At 50.3% G+C, this 18,137-nt stretch overlaps 1 protein-coding gene across 1 annotated transcript in view; it reads right to left on the bottom strand.

Annotated features, from left to right (window-relative positions):
- The window catches only part of ANKRD13A (ankyrin repeat domain 13A), a 116,578-nt gene that overhangs the window by 5,784 nt on the left and 92,657 nt on the right, over window positions 1-18,137 (bottom strand). Inside the window, exons 11-13 of the mRNA XM_075320054.1 lie at window positions 7,491-7,621; window positions 7,110-7,267; window positions 35-71 (exon numbers count right to left, since the gene is read on the bottom strand). Coding sequence (XP_075176169.1) covers window positions 35-71; window positions 7,110-7,267; window positions 7,491-7,621 — 326 coding nt within the window. The remainder of the gene's footprint in view (window positions 1-34; window positions 72-7,109; window positions 7,268-7,490; window positions 7,622-18,137) is intronic.

The following is an 18,137-nucleotide window of genomic DNA, read 5'->3' as shown; positions in this document are numbered from 1 at the left end:
CTCTGCCGTGGAGCAGGCGTTCACATTCCCAAATGTAATTCTTGCATTAAGCACATGAAATAATGGAATTTCTGTAGGAAGAAACAAGGACTTTAAGAAGGAAACCTCTCAGTTCCAGAAAATGTTATTTACCTGCAGATAATAGAGTAATCTGCAGGTTTAAAAAGTATTAAAATCCTGTATAGTCAGCTTAAGGGAGCAGCAGGAACAGGGAGAAAATTAAATTTTATTCTACCTGCAGCTGCTTACTTTCAGTCTCAGGGTGGGGTAGGCGATGTAACAGTCAGTGCTGCACACACGCTGTCAATTAATATGCCGAGAAGTTATACCAGTGCACTCACTATGTATTGAACAGTCACCGAGTCATCGAAGCAGGGCATGAGATGCAAGAGTGGCTGCAGAGAAGGTATAACGGCATTTTCTCCATATACTCACAGTACCAGTAAGATAAATAAACGGATTTTTGTGTACTCACCGTAAAATCCTTTTCTCTTAGCCATTGGGGGACACAGGACCATGGGTGATATGCTGCTTATTCATAGGAGGACACTAAGTAGATGGAAAGATGTTAGCTCCTCCCCTGCAGTATACACCCCCTGGCCCAGCCAGGCTACTTCAGTTTTAGTACACAAGCAGTAGGAGAACAAGTAACAACAAAACGTGAGTGAATACTCATAACAAAAAAGTACTGAGACAGAAAAAAGCTAAGGCCCAACAGGGCAACAGGGTGGGTGCTGTGTCCCCCAATGATGGCTAAGATAAAACGATTTTACGGTGAGTACACAATAATCCGTTTTTCTCTGACGCCTCATTGGGGGGGGACGGGACACAGGACCATGGGACGTCCTAAAGCAGTCCATGGGTGGGTAAACAATAAACAACGCAACCCAAGGACTAGGAACCAGTCCCAGATATCTCAGTAGGCGCTCCTGGCTAGGTACTCCACTATCGTTTGCAGAATTTTCCTACCTAGGTTCGCCTCAGCCGAAGCCTGGGTATGGACTCAGAAATGCTTTGAAACAGTATGTAGGCAAGACCAGGTCGCAGCCTTACACCTCTGTTCCACTGAAGCCTGATGCCTAATGGCCCAAGAGGCGCCAACTGCTCGCGTGGAATGAGTCCGCAGCCCACTAGGAATGGGCTTGAGTTGCAAGCGGTAGACCTCCTGGATCACAGAGCGAATCCAGCGAGGCAGCGTTGCCTATGAAGCTGCCTCTCCTTTCTTAGGCCTTTCAAGAATGACGAACAAGGAGTCTATGTTCCTTAAGGGGCTGTCCTGAGTATGTAATATCTGAGAGCCCTCACAAGGTCTAGAGAATATAGAACCCTTTCCACCCTATGGACTGGGTGTGGACAAAAGGAAGGCAGAACAATGTCCTCGTTCATATGAAACGGGGAAGTAACCTTCAGAAGAAAATCCGGAAGGGGGCGTAGAACCACCTTGTCCTGATGAAAGATCAGAAAGGGTTCGCGGCAAGAGAGTGCTGCCAGTTCCGAAACTTGTCTGATGGACGTAATTGCCACTAAGAATGTTACCTTCCAGGAGAGAAGAGCAATAAAACATTCCTTAAGGAGGTTCAAAAGGGGGACCTCTGGATACCGTCCAAAACGAGATTGAGGTCCCATGGGTCCAGCGACCGTTTATACAGGGAAACTAGATGGGAAACACCCTTGAGGATAGTCTTGACTTGCGGATTGCAAGCTAGGCAGTATTGATAGAATATCGAGAGAGCTAAAACCTGCCCCTTAAGGGAGCTGAGGGCCAACCCCTTTTGCAACCTGACTGCAAAAGTAAAAAAAAAAAAAAAAAAAAAACAAAAAAAAAAAAACCAAACAACAAAATCAAGAATTCTGGGGATCGCCAGAGGCATAGGTTGGACATTAGATTCCCTGCACTGGGAAAGGAAAGTTTTTCACGTATGGTGGTAAAAAAACGGGATGAAGGCCGGCTTTCAAGCACTGTACATGGTGGAGATGACCGCAGGAGAGAATCTCGCTCTTGTTACAGTCCAGGTCTCAATGGCCAGGCCGTCAGCTTCAGGGCTCTGGAGTTCTGATGGGAAATGGGCCCTTGGGTCAGCAGGTCTGGGATGCTTACGAGGCGCCATGAGCAATTGTACTAATTCAGCATACCAGGCACACCTGGGCTAGTCCGGTGCTATTAGTATCACCGGGACTCCTTCTGCCTTGATCTTCCTGATTACTCGCGGCAGCAGGGGCAGAGGCGAAAAACATGTAAGGCAGACTGAAACGACTTCAGGAGACTAGAGCATCCGCGCCAATCGACTGTGGATCACGGGACCTGGCTAAGAACGGGTACCTTTGCGTTCAACCTTGAGGCCATTAGATCCACGTCTGGTGTACTCCAGTGAGTGCAGATGTGTGGGAACACTTCTGGGTGGAGAAACCACTCTCCGGCAGCCAGGCCGTGGCAACTTAGAAGGTCTGCCGCCTAGTTCTCTACTCCTGGTATGTGAAACCCTGAAAAAACAGACCCCCGTCGATTCGGCCCAGGTGAGGATCCTGAGGACCTCGAGATAAGCTGTCTTGCTGCTGGTACCTCAATAATAATATTATTATTATTATTATTATTAATAATAATCTTTATTTCTATAGCGCCAACATATTCCGCAGCGCTTTACAATTCAGGAGGAACATATACATATCATATACATAAACATATACAAACAAGTAACAATTATAGAGGATACAATATTTAAAAGGAAAAATGGCAACCCTGCTCGTGAGAGCTTACAATCTACAATGAGATGGGGGGGGAGGGGCAAGGTACAAGTGTTTATTTAAAATGACAATCCAGCCAGCTCATGGGGGATAGATAATGGCTTCCTGGGCCAGTTGGCCAGAGCCTTGAGATGCATTTGGGTGCCATGGAGCTTGACGTGGGGTTATGTTCTGAGAAGTTGAAGAAGAAGTTGAAGAAGTCCCTGCCGATTGACCTACGCCACAGCTGTTGCATTGTCCAATTGGACCCGAATCAAACGACCTGCTAACAGAAGGGGGGAATGACCTGAGCTCGAGAAGATTGCGCTGATTTTCAGGATGATTTCTGGGAAGGGAAGACTGCTGGGGTGTCCAACGTCCCGAAGCAGTGTGGAGCCAGTACGCTGCTCCCCAGACTAAGAGGCTGATGTCCGTTGTCAGGAGTAGCCAGTCCACTTGGGGGAGAAAAACGCCCTCTCGATATGGAAGAGGACTGAAGCCACCAGCAAAGCGCATACCTGACTGAAGGTGTCAGGTGAAAAGTTCATCCAAGGAAAAAAGGGGCTCTTGTCCCAGGCAGCTAGAAGCGCAAGCTGCAGTGGGCGGTGGTGTGGCTAAGCGAGCAGCACTGCCTCTATAGCCGCCGCTATCCTACCTAGCACTCTCATACTGAATCGTATGGAGCGAGAGGAGTACGTAGAGGGCAGTGTACCGCTTGTTGTAGAGCAGTCGCCTTGTCTGGAGGGGAAAATATCAAGCCCCGAAGAGTGTCCAGGGACATGGCCAGGGAGGTGACGGATTTTGACGGGACCGGGGATGATTTGACTAGAGTCAGAAGCCGCCCTAAGCGGGATAGGGTGCCCACAGAGCTGCACGCTGGTTGAGCCCTTGATGAGGAGGTCATCCAAGCAAGGCAGAAAAGCCACTCTCCTGGTGTGAAGGGCACTCATGGCGGCCGCCATGACCTTCGTTAAGACCCTTGGTGCTGTGGCAGAGCCGAGGGTAGAGCCACAAATGAAAAAAAAAGAAGTCCTGAACCGCGAAGCGGAGGAACTTTGGTGAGCTAGAGCGATGGGTATGTGCAGGTACGCGTCCCTTATAGCTAAGGAGGCAAGGAATTCTCCTTCGACCATAAATGTAATAATGGACCCTAGGAAGTCCATTCTGAATCTCCTTAAGTGCACATGTTTTCTCAGGTGTTAGAGGTCCAGGATTGGACGAACTGACCCATCCTTTTTTGAGGACCACGAGAGGTTGGAATAGAAGGCCTTGAACCTTTCGCAGTCCGGAACAGGTACCATCACCCCCGCCGTTTGGAGGGAGTGGATTGCTGAGGAGAAGGCCTCGTGGGGTTTTGGAGCCTTGTGGGGATGGGGGGGGGGGGGGGGGTTTGAGAGAAAAGACTGACCAGGGGATCGGGTCCAGAATTCAATGTGGTAATCGGAAGACACAAGGTATCACACCCATTTGTGGTCTGAGGCGGCGGCCCAGATGGAGGAGGACGAGACTCCTCGGTCTTTGTTTAGACTGCCAGGACGAGGAGGACTCGAGGAGGGCTGAGAAGGTCGGGCCCTGCGTGTCTAGTAAAAAAAAACATCCTGGGCTAGAGTTGGGGGAGGGAGGTGCTCTTTTCCTCCCGTGGAGTCAGGAAAAAAAAAAAAAAAAAAAAAGAGCCTGCCCAGATGATTGGCAAACCATCGGTCTGGAAAGGAGTACTGTGAGAGGCTTCTTAGAGACAGAGTCCACTCTCCATTATCGGAACCAGAGGGCCTTACGGATGGCTATGGTATTTGAGGCGGCAATAACTGCGCAGGTAGCAGCGCCGAGGGAGGCCTGCATGAGGTACTCTGCAGCCACAGCAATGTGAACTGTTACATCTGTGAGGGTCTGAGGGAAACTGGTAGTCCTGGTGCCTGTGCGACCCACACGGAAGGGGAGAGGGCCTCGAGGCAGAGCGATCGAGCTGCTCCATTTGTCTGTCTGTCGGGTCCTTGAAGGAGGATCCATCAAGTAAAAGACAGGAGTGGTCCTTCAGGCAGGCGGAAGCCGGGTGAGGGTCCAGCGAGGCCGGATCAGCCCAGCCCTTAGAGACAGCTAAGCCAAAGGGGTACCGGGACTCCATGAGTTTACGGATACCGAAACGGCGTTAAAATCCCTTTTTTTTTTGAGGTTTCTTTACCCTTTTAAAGGAGACCGCAGGGTCAGTAATAGTGGATGGGAGATCTTCCACATGCAGAGTTTTGGTTGATGGCTGCAATAAGTCCATCGCAGCTTGATCACTCGGGGAGGTTGAAACCAAGGAATCATCCCAGTACAAACACCATTCCCCTTCCTCCAGCTCCTCAGAGACCGCGGAACATGTGGGAGAACCCCATCTGTGTACCCCAGAGGGAGAACCATGGGGGTCATGCCCTTTTTCTGATCTGCAACCGGTGAAGCAGAGGGCTGATTCTCATCAGGACCCTCTATAGAGGTGTCATCAGGCTGAGTTCTGTCCAGGGGCCCCGAGGGGTGTGAGGACGATGTTGCATAGCCAGCACCAGGTTCTGGGAACTGTGCCCATTCCGGGGGACTGGGAGGTAAGCTACAGGGGCACCGGACTCACAGAAGGAAGAGGTGCTATCATCCCCTAGTATCTCAGCGTCTTATAGTTGTTGCTGTAGTTGTGCAGGGCATAAAACAGGTGACTGCAGCCCCTGGCTGATGAGCCACAAACTGATTGTAATGAGGGAGCAATGCTCTGCACAGATAATGTGCAAGTGAGGCTATAACTCACCCAGAACACTGATGGCCCTCCTTCCCCTGTTTCACAGTTCCTGTGGGAAGGAGGAAGCCAGCTCTGAGAGACGCCCACAGGCTCTGATCACAACAAGAGGGAGCAATGCTCTGCAGATCCTGTGTGAGGGGGGGGCGTGGCTTATCGAGTGTCGGAGGGGACGGGGCTTAGCTCTGACTTGAAGGCATGAGAAAATATAATAAACAAAAAAACAAAAAATGGTGGGAAGGGACTCCCCTTCCCTCCTCCAGCCCTGCACAACAATGGTGGACAGAAAAACCTCCAAGTCTACCACAGCTGCGGCTGCACTGAGTCCTAGGAGCTCTCCCCTGCCCCCGCCACAGGTGAAATGCTATGCAGGAGTCTGCAATCACAGCCCATGTGCATCCAGTCAGTGTGACCTTTGCTCCAATTTCCTGTCAGGGTGCCAGTGTGCAGATTCTGTCGTCTGCTGTGCCCGGTCACAGAACATGTATCAATTCAGACCCTGCCAGAGGGACTGAGGAAGTTTTCATCTGTTCTGTGCTCTGGAAAAATCGGAAGGATCTCACCTCAACTCCTGTGGAGATGGCAGTCTGCTGCCTGGTCACACTTGGTGCAGTGTATCAACTCAGAGCCTGCAAGAGGGATTGAGGAAGTTTTCATCTGCTCTGGAAAATCAGTGCCATGAGACCTGTCATCCAGTGAGTAACAGCCCAGGATCCAGCGTCGCAGGAGGGGGTACAGGGAGGCGACACTCCGCATTCCCGCCTGTTGATGGTTTTGGGAAATCGGTCCCCGAAGGAACCGTCTCCCTCTAAAAACAAAAAATTCTTGCTGCAGTAGTCTGCAGAGATGTGCCTCCTATAGACACTAAGCTAAAACTGAAGTAGCCTGGCTGGGCCAGGGGGTGTATACTGCAGGGGAGGAGCTAACATCTTTGAATCTACTTAGTGTCCTCCTATGGATAAGCAGCATAACACCCATGGTCCTGTGTCCCCCAGTGAGGTGTCAGAGAAAAGTGCCATTTACCTGCAGGTAATTATTTCTGGATTTGACAGTTTCCCTGTGCACTATAGAAGCTTTAAACCATATAACATTGTTACATAGTAGAATAGAACATTTATTGACCATAATCAAATTCCACACCAAAAATGGCAATAGAAGACAGTACATTGCAAATAAGTAGGGTTTTTCATGATGACGCTTATATTAAATTTCAGAAATATAAATGCAGCGTGTGAACATGAGCTAAAACAAGGTAACATCAGGTTTCCCTTTAGCTTCATGTGCATTAGTTTTCTTAAATGTGAACAGTTGCCAGTGACATAAGCTTCTGCAGAAAAGCTGTAGCCACTCAACAGGAAACAGGCAGCGCTATCCTTATTATTGCCAAATACATCCAATATATTGTTCTGTAGGATTATTAGACAAGCCGAAAATTCTATGGACAGTTTACCTCCAAGATTGCCATCAGAAAATTAGAAAAAAAAAATTTGGCCATTTCTAGTAAATGCTAGATTAATCTCTTCCTACATTTTGCAATATTTGATAACGATAGGACCAACTATTTAATAAGTGCAGCATCAAAATAGTGACAGATCCATCCAATGTTAGTAACTCAAAGTCGCACCTATTTTTACTGGAAAGCCAGGAGGGAATTGTAGTGTTATAAAGTCCCGCAGATGAGCGAAGTGAGAACTTGTCCTGGCCATTAGGTCAATGATGGGAGTGACTTGCTCCACTAGTGACAGAGGGAAATCTTCGCACATCCACAGAGTGCCTTTAAATCTGTGAACAATTCACAGGTTTTCTACTGAATATACTGAGAAGCAGAATGAAAAACACTCACATATTATAGATTTATAAAAAACAAATTAGTGATAAGACAGGACTGTCACCATATATGCATGTAAGAAGTATAAACATACAATACAGATACATGCATGTAGATTCTGATATATTGTGGAAAATCATTACAGAAAGAATGGAAATCTTTGTCACATCTACTCACTTTTGGGTCCTGATGGCCAATTCCTTAGGTCTTCCAATGTCCCGGTTTTTAAGGTCAAAATCAGGATTGAAATATTCCTCTGGAGTGATTGCAGTCGGATTGTTGGCTGTTGCAAATTCTGTGGTAAGATCCTGAAAAAAGGCAATAATGCAAGTACAATTAATAGGTATACCAGAGGCAAAACAGGAGCTTGAGCAATCAGTGCCTACAAGACTGGATATCCTTTCCTTATGTTATTCACCATTGTATTCCCTTTATTCCATACTGGTATTAAATGGCATGTAGAGCTGTGTGCCACGACTGGAACATCACCATTTTTCTCTCATGTCCTCCTGTGTTGCATGCCTAAGGCTCTGTGCGCACTAGGCCATTTTGCCAGCGGATTTACCCGCGGATTTGCTGCGGAAATTTCTTGAGAAATGTCTGCAATCTTTGTGCAGACATTTCCCAGCAAATCCTATGAGAAAGAAAAAAAAATAGCTGTGCGCACACTGCGGATTTTTCTCAAATTCCGGGGGTATACCGCAGGTAGCAAATGATGTGCGGTATACCCCCGGTATAGCCGCGATTTACCTGCGGTAATGGTCATCGCTGCCTGCGGTTTTGCAGGAAGCGATGTCATTATGCCAGGAAGAGGAAGCGGAGCAGAGTAAACACAGACGTCACACTCCCTGGACGCCGCACAGAAGCACTTCCGTGCGACCTCCAGGTGCCCGTGCAGTCTGTGTCCCGCTCCAGCCTCGCGGCTGCCTGCACTGCAGTGTGTCAGTGTGTGCCCGCAGTATCGGCAGCTTGTCACGCTGCAGCGCAGGCAGACACTGACACTGCACTGCAGGGTGTCAGTGTCTGCCCGCAGTATCAGCAGCTTGTCACACGGCAGCGCAGGCAGACACTGACACCCTGCAGTGCTGGCAGCCACGGGGATGATGATCGCTGCTGTCAGGAGGTGAGATCATTACCTGCTGTGACGATCTCCTGCCTCCTGACATCAGGGCGGCCCGAGACTGTCACTAGCGGTGACGTCACGGGCTCTCGTGATACTTCTGACAACGCGGTGGGCACAGAAGTCAGTGACAGCGCTGACGTCAGCAGTACAGAAGATGATCACAGCAGGTAATGATTTCATCTATGCTCCTGACGGCAGAGCTCGGCATCCCCTGCAGTGACCTGGGCTATTGATGTTAGCTCAGGTCACTGCATTGCTCTCCCAGCCAATGGGGAACATTCTGTTCTTCATTGACTGGGACAGCGACTATGGTATGGATCGCCGTGCCCCCCCCCCCCCCCTTATTGGATTACGCCGGACGTGGAATTGATTGTTCTTTTCAATAAATTGGTTAAAGAGGGAATGTTTCGGGGAGTGTTTTTTCAAATAAAACTTTTTTTGTTGTCTATTTTTTATTTCTTACTGACTGGGTTGGTGATGTCGGGTATCTGATAGACGCCTGACCTCACCAACCCCAGGGCTTGATGCCAGGTGACATTACACATCTGGCATCAACCCCATATATTACCTCGTTTGCCAACGCATCAGGGCAACGGGATGAGTTGGGGCGAAGCGCCAGGATTGGCACGCCTAATGGATGCGCCACTTCCGGGGCGGCTGTTCGGCCTGCTATTTTTAGGCTGGGGAGTGTCCAATAACAGTGGACCTCCCTAGTCTGAGAATACCAGACCACAGCTGTCCGCTTTACCTTGGCTGGTGATCCAATTTGGGGGGGACCCCACGTTTTTTGTTTTAAATTATTTATTTAATGTAAAATAACAGCGTGGGGTGCCCTCTATTTTGGATTACCAGCCAAGGTGAAGCTGCCAGCTGTGGTTTGCAGGCTGCAGCCGTCTGCTTTACCCTAGCTGGCTACAAAAGATGGGGGACCTCACGTCGGGTTTTTTTTAATTATTCATTTATTTTATGGCTAAATACAAGGCTAAGCACCCTTTAGTGCCACATGAAAGTCACTAAAGGGTGCCAGCTTAGAAAATGCAGGGAGGTGGGACACTATATAGGTCTTTCTCATCTATCTATCCATCTATCTATTCATCTATCCATCTTTCACTCTATCCATTATCTGTCTATCGATTATCTATATTATTTATTGCAAAACCGCAGGGACCAACCTGCGGCAAAACCGCAGCAAATCCGCATGCGTTTTTCCCGCGGATTTTTCCGCAGGTGCGGAAATCCTCAACTCCCAGAAGTTTCTCAAGAAATTTTCTTGAGAAAAATCACTTTTCTAGTGCGCACAGAGCCTTAAACATAACATACTTTACTCCCCAACCCCACAGCTGTAAAGATTTCTCCATGGTCCATTAGCCAAATGCAATGTAAGAACAAGAGAGAAGATTCTGTTACAGGACCAGCTGGTCTTACACCCTCATGCTTCTGGCAGGCAGTAATTCACTCACCTGTTAAAATAAATAAATCCCATTTTGAAACCTAATAATCACAAACAGTCCATGAGTAATGACCTCCTGTACATGTGACATTAAGGCCCTGTGCGCACTTGCCGGTTTTTGCCGCATGTTTCGCTGCATGTTATGTTCATAACATCTCTGCAGTGATTAACCAGCAAAACCTATGGGAAAAAAAAAAATGATGTGCGCACTACTATGCGGATTTTGACAGCTGCACGTTTTCCTGCGGGATTCCCAGAGCAAAAACAATTGCATGACACTTCTTTTCTGCACGTCGCTGCGGGATTTCACTCCATTGACTGCCATATAATCGTGAAATCCCGCAGGGAATAATGCAGGCAGCAAATTCTGTGCGGTTCATTGCGTTTTCCTGCGTTATTCCCTCCGGTATTTCGCGGTTTACCTGTGGCAATGTTCATCGCTGCCCTGCGGTTTGCAGGGAAGTGATGTCATTATGACGGGAAGAGGAAGCGGAGCAGAGAGTAAACACACACATACACATCACAGACATAGAATACACACACATCACACTCACACACAGACATATAGAATACACATAGAAAGAGGAAAAAAAAAAAAAAAACACGTGAGCTCCGCCGTATTTTTACCGTCCAGCCGAGGTAAGCACACAGTGGCGGCCCGGTATTCTCAGGCTGGGGAGGGTGAGGGCCAGGGTTAATGCCCCCCCCTCCCCTCCCGCAGCCGAGAATATCAGCCCGCAGCTGCCCCGGGACAGTCGCATCCATTATGCGGCAGTACCGGAGTGTCCCCGCCTTTTCCTGTTGCCGTGATGCGGTGGCAATCAGGGTAACATAAGGAGTTAATGGCGGCGGATCGCCGCCACTAAGTCCATGCTTGATCATGGCAGCGTCCAGGAGACAGCTGACATGATCAACCCGTAAGTAAAGTGAAAAAACACACACACTGAAAAATCCTTTATTTTAAATAAAACACAAAAAAAGCCCCTGGTTCACCCCTTTATTAACCCCCCCGAATCACACAGCTCCGGCGTAATGCACGTCCTCCGATGCTTGCATCCAGCCGCGACTGACACACAGCGCTGAATGCAGCCTCACAACGAGACAGCAGAGGTAACCACAGGGCATTTCCCACGGCCGGTAATGTAAACACACATTACCGCTCTGGAGAAATGCAGCGTGTGCTCACAGGGACTCTATCCCTCTAGCTATCCTTCTATCTGTCTTCTATTCTGTCTATTTATTTGTCTGCTATCTATCTCAGAAGGAAATTACTTTTTTTTTTTTTTCAATGTGCTTTATTCCATTGAATGCATTAAAGCACATGTACCAACCCGCATGCGGCAAAACCGCGGCAATGTCGCAAACAATACTGCGGTAAAACCCGCAGCAAACCGCATGCGGTTTTCGGGTGCGGTTTGCCGCGGTTTTTTACCGCGGGTGCGGTAATCTTTCAGACCATGCAGAATTTTCTTAAGAAAATTCTGTTTTCCAGTGCGCACAGGACCTAATAGTTCTATTCTCTATGGTTATAAAGAAAAACGTTCATTGATAGGGTGAAATGATCTTTTTGGGCAGCACAAAAGAATTGTTCTTTTGGTGGTGCATTGTCCTGTGCAAATATAGAACTGCAGAGAATCATGTGCACTGAGCAATCCATTACAGATTGCTCAGTGCACATAGTGTACGCTGGACTGTTTGTGAAAGCAATTGCCGATCGGTAAAGGTTTAGCAATCGGCAGCCATGTGGTGCTATGCAGTCAGTCTGTGTAAATGGACCTAAAAGAAGGGAATTTTGTTTACTTACCGTAAATTCCTTTTCTTCTAGCTCCAATTGGGAGACCCAGACAATTGGGTGTATAGGCTATGCCTCCGGAGGCCGCACAAAGTATTACACTAAAAGTGTAAAGCCCCTCCCCTTCTGCCTATACACCCCCCGTGCTCCCACGGGCTCCTCAGTTTTGGTGCAAAAGCAAGAAGGAGGAAAAACAAATTATAAACTGGTTTAAAGTAAATTCAATCCGAAGGAATATCGGAGAACTGAAACCATTGAACATGAACAACATGTGTACACAAAAAAACAGGGGCGGGTGCTGGGTCTCCCAATTGGAGCTAGAAGAAAAGGAATTTACGGTAAGTAAACAAAATTCCCTTCTTCTTTGTCGCTCCATGGGAGACCCAGACAATTGGGACGTCCAAAAGCAGTCCCTGGGTGGGTAAATAATACCTCATAATAGAGCCGTAACGGCCCCTTCCTACAGGTGGGCAACCGCCGCCTGAAGGACTCGCCTACCTAGGCTGGCATCCGCCGTAGCATAGGTATGCACCTGATAGTGTTTCGTGAAAGTGTGCAGGCTCGACCAGGTAGCCGCCTGACACACCTGCGGAGCCGAAGCCTGGTGCCTCAAAGCCCAGGACGCACCCACGGCTCTGGTAGAATGGGCCTTCAGCCCTGAGGGAACCGGAAGCCCAGCAGAACGGTAAGCTTCGATAATTGGTTTCTTGATCCACCGAGCCAGGGTTGATTTGGAAGCCTGTGACCCTTTACGCTGGCCAGCGACAAGGACAAAGAGTGCATCCGAGCGGCGCAGGGGCGCCGTCCGAGAAATGTAGAGTCTGAGTGCTCTCACCAGATCTAACAAGTGCAAATCCTTTTCACATTGGTGAATTGGATAGGGCAAAAAGAGGGTATATCCTGATTGAGATGAAACGGGGATACCACCTTAGGTAGAAATTCCGGAACCGGACGCAGAACCACCTTGTCCTGGTGAAACCCCAGGAAAGGGGCTTTGCATGACAATGCTGCTAGCTCAGACACTCTCCGAAGTGAAGTGACTGCTACTAGGAAAACAACTTTCTGCGAAAGGCGTGAGAGAGGGATATCCCTCAGTGGCTCGAACGGTGGTTTCTGAAGAACCATCAGCACCCTGTTCAGATCCCAGGGTTCTAACGGCCGCTTGTAAGGAGGGACGATGTGACAAACCTCCTGCAGGAACGTGCGTACCTGTGGAAGTCTGGCCAAGCGCTTCTGAAAAAAAAAAAAAAAAAAAAAAACACAGAGCGCAGAGACTTGTCCCTTAAGGGAGCCAAGCGACAAACCCTTTTCCAATCCGGACTGAAGAAAGGACAGAAAGGTGGGCAAGGCAAATGGCCAGGGAGAAAAACCCTGATCAGAGCACCATGACAGGAATATTTTCCACGTCCTGTGGTAGATCTTGGCGGACGTTGGTTTCCTAGCCTGTCTCATAGTGGCAATGACCTCTTGAGATAATCCTGAAGACGCTAAGATCCAGGACTCAATGGCCACACAGTCAGGTTGAGGGCCGCAGAATTCAGATGGAAAAACGGCCCTTGAGACAGCAAGGTCGGTCTGGTAGTGCCCACGGTTGGCCGACCGTGAGATGCCACAGATCCGGGTACCACGACCTCCTCGGCCAGTCTGGAGCGACGAGGATGGCGCGGCGGCAGTCGGCCCTGATCTTGTGTAACACTCTGGGCAACAGTGCCAGAGGAGGAAACACATAAGGGAGTTGAAACTGCGACCAATTCTGAACTAAGGCGTCTGCCGCCAGAGCTCTGTGATCGTGAGAACGTGCCATGAATGCCGTGACCTTGTTGTTGTGCCGGGACGCCATTAGGTCGACGTCCGGCATCCCCCAGCGGCAACAGATCTCCTGAAACACGTCCGGGTGAAGGGACCATTCCCCTGCGTCCATGCCCTGGCGACTGAGAAAATCTGCTTCCCAGTTTTCCACGCCCGGGATGTGAACTGCGGAGATGGTGGAGGCCGTGGCTTCCACCCACATCAAAATCCGCCGGACTTCCTGGAAGGCTTGCCGACTGCGTGTTCCTCCTTGGTGGTTGATGTAAGCCACCGCTGTGGAGTTGTCCGACTGAATTCGGATCTGCTTGCCTTCCAGCCATTGCTGGAACGCTTTTAGGGCTAGATACACTGCCCTGATCTCCAGAACATTGATCTGAAGTGAGGACTCCTGCCGAGTCCACGTACCCTGAGCCCTGTGGTGGAGAAAGACTGCTCCCCACCCTGACAGACTCGCGTCCGTCGTGACCACCGCCCAGGATGGGGGTAGGAAGGATTTCCCCTTCGATAATGAAGTGGGAAGAAGCCACCACCGAAGGGAAGCTTTGGTTGCCTGAGAGAGGGAGACGTTCCTGTCGAGGGACGTCGGCTTCCTGTCCCATTTGCGTAGGATGTCCCATTGAAGAGGACGCAGGTGAAACTGCGCGAAAGGAACTGCCTCCATTGCTGCCACCATCTTCCCCAGGAAGTGCATGAGGCGCCTCAAGGGGTGTGACTGACCTTGAAGGAGAGATTGCACCCCCGTCTGTAGTGAACGCTGCTTGTTCAGCGGAAGCTTCACCATCGCTGAGAGGGTATGAAACTCCATGCCAAGATATGTCAGCGATTGGGCCGGTGTCAGATTTGACTTTGGCAATTTGATGATCCACCCGAAATTCTGGAGAGTCTCCAGAGTAGCGGTGAGGCTGTGCTGGCATGCCTCTTGAGAGGGAGCCTTGACCAGCCGATCGTCTAAGTAAGGGATCACCGAGTGACCCTGAGAGTGGAGGACCGCAACTACTGCAGCCATGACCTTGGTGAAAACCCGTGGGGCTGTCGCCAGGCCGAACGGCAGTGCCACGAACTGCGGGTGTTCGTCTCCTATGGCGAAGCGCAGGAAGCGCTCGATGACGGAGCGGAGGGATTCCATCCGGAACCGCCGGGCCTTTACGTGTTTGTTGAGCAGTTTTAGGTCCAGGACAGGACGGAAAGATCCGTCCTTCTTTGGGACCACAAACAGGTTGGAGTAAAAACCGTGACCCTGTTGCTGAAGAGGAACAGGGACCACCACTCCTTCTGTCTTCAGAGTGCCCAGCGCCTGCAGAAGAGCATCGGCTCGCTCGGGAGGCGGAGATGTTCTGAAAAATCGAGTCGGAGGACGAGAGTTGAACTCTATCCTGTAACAGTGAGACAGAATGTCTCTCACCCAACGGTCTTTTACCTGTGGCAGCCAATGTCGGAAAAGCGGGAGAGCCTGCCACCGACCGAGGATGCGGTGTGAGGGTGCCGTAAGTCATGAGGAAGCCGCCTTGGTAGCGGCACCTCCGGCGGTCTTTTTAGGGTGTGCCTTAGACCGCCATGGATCGGAGTTCCTCTGATCATTCTGAGGCCTTTTGGGCGAGGAGAATTGGGACCTGCCCGCGCCCCGAAAGGACCGAAACCTCGACTGTCCCCTCCTCTGTTGGGGTAATCTTGGTTTGGCCTGGGGTAAGGATGTTTCCTTTCCCTTGGATTGTTTGATGATTTCATCCAGCCTCACACCAAACAAACGGTCGCCAGAAAATGGCAAACCGGTTAAGCACTTTTTTGGAAGCCGAATCTGCCTTCCATTCCCGTAGCCACAAGGCCCTGCGTATTGCCACCGAATTGTCGGCTGCAACCGCCGTACGGCTCGCAGAGTCCAGGACAGCATTAAAAGCGTAGGACGCAAATGCCGACGTTAGAGAAGTTATGGATGCCACTTGCGGCACAGACGTACGTGTAAGTGCGTCAATTTGCGCTTGACCCGCTGCAATAGCTTGGAGCGCCCATACGGCTGCGACTGCTGGAGCAAAAGACGCGCCGATAGCTTCATAGATGGATTTCAACCAGAGCTCCATCTGTCTGTCAGTGGCATCCTTGAGCGAAGCCCCATCTTCAACTGCAACTATGGATCTAGCCGCCAGTCTGGAGATTGGAGGGTCCACCTTGGGACACTGAGTCCAGCCCTTGACCACGTCAGGGGGGATAGGATAACGTGTATCCTTAAGGCGCTTAGAAAAACGCCTATCTGGACAAGCCCGGTGTTTCTGGACTGCCTCTCTGAAGTCAGAGTGGTCCAGAAACATACTCGTTGTACGCTTGGGGACCTTGGAACGGAATTTCTCCTGCTGAGAAGCTGACTCCTCAACTGGAGGAGCTGAGGGAGAAATATCCAACATTTGATTTATGGACGCGATAAGATCATTCACTATGGCGTCCCCATCTGGAGTATTAAGGTTGAGCGCAGCCTCAGGATCAGAATCCTGATCAGCTACCTCCGTTTCACTCTACAGAGTGTCCTCCCGCTGAGACCCTGACCAATGTGATGATGGCGAGGGAATTTCCAAGCGAGCTCGCTTAAGCGGTCTGGGGCTGCGGTCCGTGTCAGAGACCTCACCCTGGGATCTATGAGACACCCCGGGAGGACATGGTTGTTCCGACTGAGGGGAACCAGGTGGCAATGATTCCACAGTGTCCCTGGTCTGAGATACCGGTCTGGACTGCAAGGCTTCTAGTATCTTAGCCATAGTCTCAGAAAGCCTTTCAGTAAAAACTGTAAACTCCGTCCCTGTCACCTGTACAGTGTTAGCAGGTGGTTCCCCCTGGGCCCCCCTTAGCAGAGGCTCCGGCTGAGTAAGTGCCACGGGGGCCGAGCAGTGCACACAATGAGGGTCAGTGGAGCCTGCCGGTAGTGAAGCCGTACATGCGGCGCAGGCAGCATAGTAAGCCTGTGTTTTGGCACCCCTGCTTCTTGTGGGAGCCATGCTGTTGACTCCCCTGAGCAACACAATAGGGTATATAGCCAGGATCAACCGTGCACCATACAGTGTAAAGTATAGCCTATAAATATATAATCTATAATTACACTACTGCACAAGTGGGGCCAGCACCTCAGGTGCTGCTTACCGCCCGCTTAAAGCGGTTGTGTGGCCACCAGAATCCCTGCCTGAGTCCCCCAGCGCTTGTCTCTCCTCTGCAGCGTCAGAGGAGCTGAGAAATGGCTGCCGGCGTCCTGAAGAGAGGAGGGAGCCGTGGGCGTGACCCAGAAAGTGCGGGAACTGGTGCCCCACTGTGCACAGTGAGGGGGGTGGATTATGCAAAGCATACTCCAGCCCTCAGTGCTGCTGTGCTGTACAGCGTCCCGCCCTTCCCCTGACTGGCAGGCCTGGGGGCGGGAAGAAAACGAGACTAGGCCGCAAAAGCCGGGGACTCGAGTTATAAGCGCGGCCGCCGTAAAAGCGCGGTCGGCGCTGAAGTCCCCGGCGCACTAACAGTCCCAGCCGCGCCGCAGTGATAGCAATGGCAGCGGCGGTCAGCGCGGCAGTCCCCCTACACTCACACACTCAGCGACGCTGCAGTGTGTAATGGCACCAACGCGGTCGGCGCCGCGGTCCCCGGTGCACTAGCACACCCAGCAATGCTGGAGTGTTGCTGTGCGCGGTCCCCACGGGGACACAGAGTACCTCCAAGTAGCAGGGCCATGTCCCTGAACGATACTCGGCTCCTATCCAGCAGGGTCCACAGGAGCTGTGGATGGAGCACGGTCTTAGTGCCTGGAGACCGATAGGATCCCACTTCACCCAGAGCCCTAAGGGGGATGGGGAAGGAAAACAGCATGTGGGCTCCAGCCTCCGTACCCGCAATGGATACCTCAACCTTAACAACACCGCCGACAAGAGTGGGGTGAGAAGGGAGCATGCTGGGGGCCCTTTAAGGGTCCTCTTTTCTTCCATCCGACATAGTCAGCAGCTGCTGCTGACTAAGCTGTGGAGCTATGCGTGCATGTCTGCCTCCTTCGCACAAAGCAAAAAACTGAGGAGCCCGTGGGAGCACGGGGGGTGTATAGGCAGAAGGGGAGGGGCTTTACACTTTTAGTGTAATACTTTGTGCGGCCTCCGGAGGCATAGCCTATACACCCAATTGTCTGGGTCTCCCATGGAGCGACAAAGAAAAAATAAATAAATAAAAAAAAATACCCAACTGGAGGTGGCAAATTTAAGAGGATGATGAGCTAAAACTGCTTCACCCCCGTTATCCTCTACTGATGATCTGGCGCAGACAACTCTAGCGGTCTTTGTTTACATACATCCAACATGTGAATAACACAAGCAGTGACCATCAGATGTCTTGTTACTTTCATCGGGGCTGGTACCACAGAGCACTGATGACCACTGTAGGTACCGACTGCCTGCAGTAAGTAATGAGCACCGTCGGAGGTTCATCGGGGTGGAAATAATTGTGAGTCGTGGTTTTGCTTTTTGTTTGTTTGGGGTTTTTTTGTAAATAAAATAGAAAATTAAAAAAAAAAAAAATAATTCTTACATATATGATAACCCTTTTAATGTGCCCGGAAGAAGGGAATTTTGTTACTTACCGTAAATTCCTTTTCTTCTAGCTCTTATTGGGAGACCCAGACGATCGGGTGTATAGCAC

The sequence above is a fragment of the Anomaloglossus baeobatrachus genome, chromosome 1 (assembly GCF_048569485.1).
Source record: "Anomaloglossus baeobatrachus isolate aAnoBae1 chromosome 1, aAnoBae1.hap1, whole genome shotgun sequence".
NCBI lineage: Eukaryota > Metazoa > Chordata > Amphibia > Anura > Aromobatidae > Anomaloglossus > Anomaloglossus baeobatrachus.
The sequence above is the reverse complement of the archived record's forward strand: the minus strand, read 5'-3'. Positions and strand labels throughout refer to the sequence as shown.